The 11,186-nt window shown below is 41.5% G+C and overlaps 1 protein-coding gene across 1 annotated transcript in view; it reads left to right on the top strand.

The window, feature by feature from the left end:
- The first annotated feature begins 2,904 nt into the window (after positions 1–2,904).
- The window catches only part of tead1a (TEA domain family member 1a), an 85,157-nt gene continuing 76,875 nt past the window's right edge, over positions 2,905–11,186 (top strand). The window contains exon 1 of the mRNA XM_039018153.1: positions 2,905–3,106. Coding sequence (XP_038874081.1) covers positions 2,905–3,106 — 202 coding nt within the window. The remainder of the gene's footprint in view (positions 3,107–11,186) is intronic.

The raw sequence follows: 11,186 nt of genomic DNA, 5'->3' as shown, positions 1-11,186 counted from the left end.
CCCATCCAACTTGAAGGAGCTGGAGCAGTTTTGCCTTGAAGAATGGGCAGAAATTCCAGTGGCTAGATGTGTCAAGCTTATAGAGACATACCCCAAGAGACTTGCAGCTGTAATTGCTGCAAAAAGGTAGCTCTACAAAGTATTGACTTTGGGGGGGGGGGGGGGGGAATAGTTAAACACGCTCAAGTTTTCTGTTTTTTTTTACTTATTTCTTGTTTGTTTCACAATAAAAAAGATTTTGCATCTTCAAAGTGGTAGACATGTTGTGTAAATCAAATTCCAGGTTGTAAGGCAACAAAATAAGAAAAATTCGCAAGTCACACCCCTTGACTTTTTCCATGTTTTGTTGTGTTACAGCCTGAATTTAAAATGGATTAGATTGTCACTGGCCTACACACAACACCCCGTAATATCAAAGTGGAATTATGTTTTTCGAAATTTTAACAATTTAAATGAAAATTAAAAGCTGAAATGTCTTGAGTCAATAAGTATTCAACCCCTTTGTTATGGCAAGTCTAAATACATTCAGGAGTAAAAATTTGCTTTACAAGTCACATAATAAGTTGCATGGACTCACTCTGTGTGCAATCATAGTGTTAAATATTGACTGTTGAATGACTACCTCGTCCCTGTACCCCACCCATATAATTATCTGTAAGGTCCCTTAGTCGAGCAGTGAATTTCAAACACAGATTCAACCAGTAACATGGGAAAATATTAAATGTTTTATTTTTATGTTTTGTTCACATAATATCATTTAACCTTTTGTCAATAGGGGGAGCAGTTAGCATTTTTTTTTTCTGGGTGTTGCCAAATTAAACTGCCTCGTACTCAATTCTTGCTCGTACAATATGCATATTATTAATTCTATTGGATAGAAAACACTCTCTAGTTTCATAAACCGTTGGAATTATGTCTGTGGGTGACCCAGAACTCTTTCTACAGCGAAATCCATGACAGGTACTGCGAAGGTCTGAGAGCGAAGCTCTGGTCTCAGATCAGTTTTAAAGGTCTGTGTGTATCCTATGGAACGACATGAACTGCACCCGCCTTCCCCTGGATGTCAGTAACCAATGAGAAGTGGAATGGGCTTTCTACGTAGCTCTCAGAGGTTATAAAAGGCCAAGGAGTGAGGGTAGCCTTCTTTTCGACGCTGACCATTACGCAGAGAGGGACCTCAGGATGCCATTTTCAAACGCTCAGTTATCAACGTTAGATGTATCCGTCTGTAATTTAATTCGATATAGGTGTTAGAAACATCATAACGAAGCTATTTTAAACCGAGTTATATCAGATTATGCGAGTATATTGCTATTTTTCGGAATTTCCTCAGTATTGCGTCTTGAGGATTTGGACACGTTGGGGCAAAATAGCTATTGTTAGCTATTGTTAGCTGCTATATCAGAAGTTGAATGCAACGTTTTACAACCAAGCAACGATTATTTTGGGCAAAGGACCACTTGGCCAAGATTCTGATGGAAGCTCGTCGAAAAGTAAGAGCTATTTATGATGTTATTCCGTTTTTATGTGGAAAAATGTAAACTCAATAATGGCGACTAGTGACGCCATTATTGCGGCACTAGTCTGGCTGTAACGCACACTGTATGTCTAGTAACGTTAATTTTAAAAATCTAACTCAGCGGTTGCATTAATAACTAATGCATCTTTCATTTCATGTCCAACCTGTATTTTTTTAGTCAAGTTTATGAATAGTTTTCGATAAAAATAGTTGTATTTTCAAGATGGCGCCGGGCAGATTGCTTGAGTAGTTGGACACTATTTCCATTGTGTAAGCACGATTTGTGCCGCTAAATATGCACATTTTCGATCAAACTCTATATGGATTGTGTAATATGATGTTACAGGAGTGTCATCGGAAGAATTCTGAGAAGGTTAGTGAAAAAATTAATGTATTTTGGTGATGATAACGCTATAGCTCATTTTGCCTTGAATCAATGCTCGGGTAACGTTTGCAAATGTGGTATGCTAATATAACGATTTATTGTGTTTTCGCTGTAAGACACTTTGAAAATCTGAAATATTGTCTGAATTCACAAGATCTGTGTCTTTCCATTGCTGTGAGCTGTGTATTTTTAAGAAATGTTTTATGATGAGTAAATTGGTAATACACGTTGCTCTCTGTAGTAATTCTAGTCGCTTTGGGGAGATTTGTGATGGTGGCTGCAATTGCAAACTATGATTTATACCTGAAATATGCACATTTTTCTAACAAAACCTATGCTATACAATAAATATGTTATCAGACTGTCATCTGATGAGGTTTTTTCTTGGTTAGTGGCTATTTATTTCTTTATTTGGTCGAATTGGTGATAGCTGGTGATGGAGTGGAGTAAAAAAAATGGTGTCTTTTGCTAACGTGGTTAGCTAATAGATTTACATATTGTGTCTTCCCTGTAAAACATTTTAAAAATCAGAAATGGTGGCTAGATTCACAAGAAGTGTATCTTTCATCTGGTGTCTTGGACTTGTGATTTAATGATATTTAGAAGCTACAATTTACTTGTGACGCTATGCTAGCTATGCTAGTCAGTGGGGGGGGGGTGGGGGGTGCTCCCGGATCCGGGTTTCTGAGGCGGTAAAAGTTAAAAGTATGCATTCAGTTATCTGTAAAATAATATGTGTGACAAAAACGAATGTAGACCTTAATAAATGCATTTCTATAGTTTGCCCCAAAAAATGTACAATGTTGGGGGAGTGCCAAAATGGAGGCACAGTGGCTTCAACACAGCACCATCTATCAGTCATCTAGTGTGTATATATAAATAATTTGTTAACATTCTGCTCTTTAACTACCTGACTGACTGTCTGTCTGTCTGTTCCACTGCTCCTCTCCATGTTCTCCCCCTAGCTCAGGGCCTGGGCTTGGACGAGTGCACCGCCACCATGGACCATAGCAGCTGGAGCGGAAGCGAGAGCCCTGCAGACGACATGGAGAGGATGAGCGACGAGGCCGACAAGGGCATGGACGGGGACCCCGAGGGGGTGTGGAGCCCCGACATCGAACAGAGCTTCCAGGAGGCGCTGGCCATCTACCCCCCCTGTGGGCGCAGGAAAATCATCCTCTCAGACGAGGGAAAGATGTATGGTGAGTAGGTTACGAGGAAGGAGGAAGAGAAGAACTCCAACGAAGGCTGTTAGAACTGCGCTATTGTTCACAGAAGTGGAGAATGTGGGAGCTATATTTAGTTAGAATCATTAGAAGGAACACATATACTGTACAGTGTTTCTGGAAGTTAGTCAGAGTGTGAAAGTGCTGTAAGTTAGTGAGAGATGTGACCAGTCAGTCTCTGCTGGAGGCCTTGAGTGCTACGGGAGGGAGGCAGGGGTTTAGAACTAAGCTAGTGTGAACCATTAGTGGGGAGCAGATGGTCGTATGTCTGCCACCAGCTGCGCCGTACACTCTCCCCCCTCCCCCTTCCCCTGTTTCTCACACACACTCTCCCTCTCTTCTGTCTGCTCTCATGTAACCTCATCCCCCCAGGCTATTTCGCACAGCGCACATAAGCCTAGGATATCAATGATTCAAATTAGGCCTTAGTGGGAGTGACCATAGAATTCTATGGGCGTGACCTACTGAGTGAAGTATTTGTCATAATTACATTTCTGTGAATCACACGACTGAGGTATGGTGAGGGTTAGGGGGGAAGATGTTGTGGGAGATGATTGGTTGGTAGATTAAGCCAATGCCTATGCGCCTGGAGATTCTCTTGATCTTTCTGTATTGGCTAATGAAGGCCAAGTTTGACAAGTTGGTCCACCAGACTCTTCGCGCATTTGGGCAGAAGTGCCTGGGAACGAGATAAGCTCTCATGCTGTGGTGATTTTAGCATGTAAATCTTGGTGGGGCAAAAAATAAAATAATGTTTTAGGTGCATGCCAGCAAAGCCACAACACTAAACAATACATTAATTGCACTATAACAGGTATTCCCAAACTGTGTACAGGGCACGCGCAATGCCGTCGGGGTACGCCATCTAAAAATGAGATTCACTTTTTTTTTTTTTATACATTTTCAAACAGTCCATTCATATTTTCCAACAGGGCTATACATTTGGGTGAGTTTTTTTCTCGCCTGAGTAGCCTCGTTTCACTCCCAAAAATGAAATGAAACCATCTAGTGTTCAGCGAAATAACACCACAATGTCAAATACAGGTAGCCTTGTCAAATAATTAACATCCAATCACATTAACCGTTACTCTCTCACGGAAATTACAACAATGGTCCGTATGTAGCCAAACGTAGCTGCTGCTCATGTTGGTATCTGTACTGATGGTGCAAAAGCCATGACAGGGAGACATAGTGGAGTGGTAATGCGCGTGCAAGCAGTTGCTCCCGACACCTTGAAATATGTTTTGGACACTACAGTGAAAATCGCTACCTTTGTTAAATCAAGGCCCCTGAACTCTCATGTATTTTCTGCACTATGCAATGATATGGGCAGCGACCATGTAATGCTTTTACAACATACAGAAGTGCGCTGGTTATCAAGGAGCAAAGTATTGACACTTTTTTTTAAAATTGAGAAACAAGCTTAAAGTTTTCTTTACTGACCACAATTTTCACTTGTCTGACCGCTTGTATGATGACGAGTTTCTCACACGACTGGCCTATCTGGGTGATGTTTTTTCTCGCCTGAATGATCTGAATCTAGGATTACAGGGACTCTCTGCAACTATTTTCAATGTGTGGGACAAAATTGAGGCTATGATTAAGAAGTTGGAGCTCTTCTCTGTCTGCATTAACAAGGACAACACACAGGTCTTTCCATCATTGTATGATTTTTTGTGTGCAAATGAACTCAAGCTTACAGACAATGTCAAATGTGATATAGCGAAGCACCTGAGTGGTTTGGGTGTGCAATTACGCAGGTACTATCCCAAAACGGATGACACAAACAACTGGATTCGTTATCCCTTTCATGCCCTGCCTCCAGTCCACTTACCGATATCTGAACAAGAGAGCCTCATCGAAATTGCAACAAGCAGTTCTGTGAAAATTGAATTTAATCAGAAGCCACTGCCTTGGCAAATCACGCTGATAAGACACTGATACCCTTTGCAACCACGTACCTATGTGAGAGTGGATTCTCGGCCCTCACTAGTATGAAAACTAAATACAGGCACAGACTGTGTGGGGAAAATGATTTAAGACTGAGACTCTCTCCAATACAACCCAACATTACAGAGTTATGTGCATCCTTTCAAGCACACCCTTCTCATTAACCTGTGGTGAGTTATTCGCAATTTATGGACAAATAAGCTTTTATATGTAGATGGTTAAATAAAGAGCAAAATTATTGATTATTAGTATATTACTATTTGTTCCCTGGTCCTATAAGAGCTCTTTGTCACTTCCCACAAGCTGGGTTGTGACAAAAACTCACACTAATTCTTATGTTTAATAAATGTATCGTATAGTGTGTGTCTGGCAGGCTTACAATGATTGCAAAAAACAACATTTGAGAGTGCGCCGACACTGGTGCTAGAAGGGGTATGCAGCTGGAGGTTGAATGTTTGAAGGGGTACGAGACTATAAAAGGTTTGGGAACCACTGCACTATAACAACGACAGACGGTGCCCACAAACTGTTAGGGCCGACATAAAGCTGTCCCAACAGCAGAGCTTTATTTTCAGCACCATGGAGTCAATCCTTACCACTGCTCCTGGCTATTAGTAGAGCCTTGTCTGGCAGCGAAACAGTTCATTCAGCCTAATTTACAGCCTTTTCTAAAAACATAGCTGATATGGCTGACTTGCTTAAACAAATGTGGTTTCTACTGACAATTGAGATGTACAAACTATGGCATAAGGGAATGATGAGCGGAAATCTGCAATTTCGATTAAGACATTAATGACCGAGCTAGGACGGACGTAATCAATAAAACTATTTGCTCAGCACTTTTGAAATGTACAGCGACATATTTCAGAACATGGGGTGTTCTTACAGTGTTCTCCCTGTACACCAAGTCAGAACCGTAGGATAAATAAAGGGGGCACATAAGCAGAAAATGAAAGCTCTTACAATATTCGATGATGATATTTCGATAAAACAGGCATGTGCACCACCAAGTCAGAACTTATTAGGGTGAGGCAGATGGGCAACTAACAGCTTATCAATACACAACATACACTTAGTATTAATTTCTTAGCTACAGTATACATACAGATGTTATTTACAATAATATTTAAGGGTGCAATTAATTGTGAAAACTTGATTTGCAGGACATTGATTTTTAATTAAATCAATAAATTATTTTGATGGGTTCTATTGAAACATTAATAAAGTACAGTATTTCTCACATGTTGATATTTTGAGTTTCTCTATAATTATATTGTATATATTTTTTAAATATTGTTTGTGCATTGCCAGTCAGGGGTGCCAGTAATTTTGGAGCCCACTGTATCTCCCTGGCATATTACATAATTTATGCAGCAGCATACAATACATTTTTGGACTCACCTTGCTATGCTGTGCTCACTTGAACAGGAAGGTGGCACGGCGGTCCTTCTTGTAGGCAACTTTTGTCAAACTTTGTCATCAAAGTCTGTCATTCTCTGAATTTATGGTGCTTTCAAGACAACTGGGTACTCTGGGGGAAAAAAACAAGGTTGAATCATGATGTCAGTGATCTTCAGGTTGGAGCTCTAGAAAGAGGCCAGAGTTGCTGACTTGGTATTCCGAGTTGGATGACCGTTCAAAACATATTTTCCCAGTTGGAGCTAGTTTTTTTCAGTTCTCAGTTGTCTTGAACTAAGTATGAGATTTCCTAGTTCCGAGTTTCTAGTTGTCTTGAACGCGGCAGAAGTCATGCTGGATTGACAGCATGGTCACTGTATTCAACCTTTTCTGGCCCATGGTGTTGCGTTTGAATGTTTATTTTTTAAGCTTGGAAAAGAGACCGTTAAACCCAGACTTGGACCACACACCCTCTCCACTGAATAGCAGGCTAGTGATTGCTTTGCAACGCTTGCAGTTAGTCACTGATTCCTTCCAAACCACTCATTGTTGAATTTGCGATTTCCAACTTGTTGTGTAATGTTTTTGGCCGATGAGCACCGATACGTTTTATCCATAATTTCTCTTCATATGACAAGGATTGAAAAGGATTTGCCGGAAGATTGTCTTCTTCATACATGATAATGACAGCTTGTCGAGCTTGCTAGCTAAGATTTTGAAAGTATGATGTCCAATCAATGTTACGGTAGATATAACGTGATTTGGCATCATTTTGTCTGTGGCCAATGACCTTGAGCCTTCTTGGATGGGCACTTCTAATGTAAATCTATGGCAGCAGCCAAGGGGCTTGAATTTTCAAGCTCTACCCGTAGGTTTTGCGGTGATGTAGTGTCCCCATTATTAACAGAACACTGAGCCAATCATGGCGCAACTAGAGAACATTACCAACCCCTATGCTCTGTATATTCCGCTGGCTGCCCCACCACCATAGAAAGCACTGAGCTAGGCTGAAACACCTGCATTTTGGAGCTGCCTTACTCAAGAAAGCAAATGCGGCTCTATTAACTCAATGATAGTTTTTTTTTTACATTGTTTGCAAACTGATATGTGACACGTATTAATGCCAACATAACTGTCAGAGTTTACCAAAATTGGACCCAGAAGCAGACCAGGACAAGGTGAGTATGAAGATGGTGAGTATTTATTAATAAATGAGAACGTGGAGGTAGATAGTTCCAGGTGGTGGAGCGGGCAGCGGAGGTGTGTTGACGGGATTGGATAGGCAGATCCAAGGGATAAACAAAAACTGGCGACGAGCAGACAGGGATGGGATATGGGTTCCGGGTGAATGGCTGTAGACAGAACAAACGGAGGTAAGTTAAAGGCAAGCAAGACGTATAAAACAACAAAACAAAACAAAACAAACTCTATCAACTGGAGGCTGGTTCGTGGGCACAACATACTGTTCATGGCTAACGATCCGGCAGGGAATGGATGTCAGGTCCGGGCTTAAGAAGAGGAGAGATGATGATCAGGACCAGGTGTGCAGATAGCTGATGGGATACAGGTGCGGGTAATCAGAACTCCCAACTGGCTACATTGCCCGGCAACCAGACAGGGTGCCTTCCAGGACGCTGGAAAAAACACTCCAGGACAGAACACAGGCAAAAAACAGACTCAGGAAACGGGATTCGTGACAATAACAGGCAAAAAATATATATACAGTACCAGTCAAAAGTTTGGTAACCTACTCATTCCAGGGTTTTTCTTTATTTTTACTATTTGCTACATTTCAGAATAATAGTGAAGACATCAACACTATGAAATAATCATATACAGTCGTGGCCAAAAGTTTTGAGAATGACACAAATATTCATTTTCGCAAAGTTTGCTGCCTCAGTTTGTATGATGGCAATTTGCATATACTCCAGAATGTTATGAAGAGTGATCAGATGAATTGCAATTAATTAGAAAGTCCCTCTTTGCCATGCAAATGAACTGAATCCCCAAGTAACATTTCCACTGCATTTCAGCCCTGCCACAAAAGGACCAGCTGACATCATGTCAGTGATTCTCTCGTTAACACAGGTGTGAGTGTTGACAAGGATAAGGCTGGAGATCACTCTGTCATGCTGATTGAGTTCGAATAACAGACTGGAAGCTTCAAAAGGAGGGTGGTGCTTGGAATCATTGTTCTTCCTCTGTCAAGCATGGTTACCTGCAAGGAAACATGTGCCGTCATCATTGCGTTGCACAAAAAGGGCTTCACAAGCAAGGATATTGCTGCCAGTAAGATTGCACCTAAATCAACCATTTATCGGATCTTCAAGGAGAGCGGTTCAATTGTTGTGAAGAAGGCTTCAGGGCGCCCAAGAAAGTACAGCAAGCGCCAGGACCATCTCCTAAAGTTGATTCATCTGCGGGAACGGGGCACCACCAGTACAGAGCTTGCTCAGGAATGGCAGCATGCAGGTGTGAGTGCATCTGCACGCACAGTGAGGTGAAGACTTTTGGAGGATGGCCTGGTGTCAAGAAGGGCAGCAAAGAAGCCACTTCTCTCCATGAAAAACAACAGGGTCATACTGATATTCTGCAAAAGGTACAGGGATTGGACTGCTGAGGACTGGGGTAAAGTCATTTTCTCTGATGAATCCCCTTTCCGATTGTTTGGGGCCTCCGGAAAAAAGCTTGTCCGGAGAAGACAAGGTGAGCGCTACCATCAGTGGGCTCACTCACAATTTTGCCTAAGAACACAGCCATGAATAAAGAATTTTACCAACACATCCTCTGAGTGCAACTTCTCCCAACCATCCAGGAACAGTTTGGTGACAAACAATGCCTTTTCCAGAATGATGGAGCACCTTGCCATAAGGCAAAAGTGATAACTAAGTGGCTCGGGGAACAAAACATCAATATTTTGATTCCATGGCCAGGAAACTCCCCAGACCTTAATCCCATTGAGAACTTGTGGTCAATTCTCGAGGCGGGTGGACAAACAAAAACCCACAAATTCCAAGCATTGAAAAACTCCAAGCATTGATTATGCAAGAATGGGCTGCCATCAGTCAGGATGTGGCCCAGAAGTTAATTGACAGCATGCCAGGGTGGATTGCAGCGGTCTTGAAAAAGAAGGGTCAACACTGCAAATATTGACTCTTTGTATCAACTTCATGTAATTGTCAATAAAAGCCTTTGACACTTATGAAATGCTTGTAATTATACTTCAGTATTCCATAGTAACATCTGACAAAAATATCTAAAGACACTGAAGCAGCAAACTTTGTGAAAATTAATATTTGTTTCATTCTCAAAACTTTTGGCCACTATTGTAGTAACCAAAAAAGTGTTATTTTATATATTTTATATTTGAGATTGTTCAAAGTAGCCACCCTTTGCCTTGATGACAGCTTTGCACACTCTTGGCATTCTCTCAACCAGTTTCATGAGGTAGTCACCTGGAATGCATTTCAATTAACAGGTGTGCATTGTTAAAAGCTTTTTTGTGTAATTTATTTCCTTTTTAATGCGTTTGAGCCAATCAGTTGTGTTGTGACAAGGTAGGGGTGGTATACAGAAGATAGCCCTATTTGGTAAAAGACCAAGTCTATATTATGGCAAGGACAACTCAAATAAGCAAAGAGAAACGACAGTCCATCATTACTTTAAGACATGAAGGTCAGTCATTCCGAAAAATTTCAAGAACTTTGAAAGTTTCTTCAATTGCAGTCGCAAAAACCATTAAGCACTATGATGAAACTGTCTCTCATAAGGACCGTCACAGGAAAGGAAGACCCAGAGTTACCTCTGCTGCAGAGGATAAGTTCACTAGTTAACTGCACCTCAGAAATTGCAGCCCAAATAAATGCTTCACAGAGTTCAATTAACAGACACATCTCAACATCAACTGTTCAGAGGAGACTGCGTGAATCAGGCCTTCATGGTTGACTTACTGCAACGAAACCACTACTAAAGGACACCAATAAGAAGAAGAGACTTGCTTTGGCCAAGAAACATGAGCAATGGACATTAGACCGGTGGAAATCTGACCGTTGGTCTGTTGAGTCCAAATTTGAGATTTTTGGTTCCAACCGCCATGTCTTTGTGAGATGCAGAGTAGGTGAATGGATGATCTCCGCATGTGTGGTTCCCACCCTGAAGCATGGAGGAGGAGGTGTGATGATTTGGGGGTGCTTTGCTGGTGACACTGTCAGTGATTTATTTCGAATTCAAGGCACACTTAACCAGCATGGCTACCACAGCATTCTGCAGTGATACACCATCCCATCTGGTTTGCGCTTAGTGGGACTATCATTTGTTTTTCAACAGGACAATGACCCAACACACCTTCCGGCTGTGTAAGGGCTATTTGACCAAGGAGAGTGATGGCGTACTGCATCAGATGACCTGGCCTCCACAATCACCCAACCTCAACCCAATTGAGATGGTTTGGGATGAGTTGGACCGCAGAGTGAAGGAAAAGCAGCCAACAAGTGATCAGTATATATGGGAACTCCTTTAAGACTGTTGGAAAAGCATTCCTCATGAAGCTGGTTGAGAGAATGCCAAGAGTGTGCAAAGCTGTCATCAAGGCAAAAGGTGGCTACTTTGAAGAATCTATATTTTTCGTTGCAACTGTTCTCATGTGACCTCACTACCCAAGCTCACAGTCTGTTTCAAACTCAGGCCTTTTACTGAGTCAAATCTTATG

The sequence above is a fragment of the Salvelinus namaycush genome, chromosome 21 (assembly GCF_016432855.1).
Source record: "Salvelinus namaycush isolate Seneca chromosome 21, SaNama_1.0, whole genome shotgun sequence".
Classification (NCBI taxonomy): domain Eukaryota; kingdom Metazoa; phylum Chordata; class Actinopteri; order Salmoniformes; family Salmonidae; genus Salvelinus; species Salvelinus namaycush.
The sequence above is the reverse complement of the archived record's forward strand: the minus strand, read 5'-3'. Positions and strand labels throughout refer to the sequence as shown.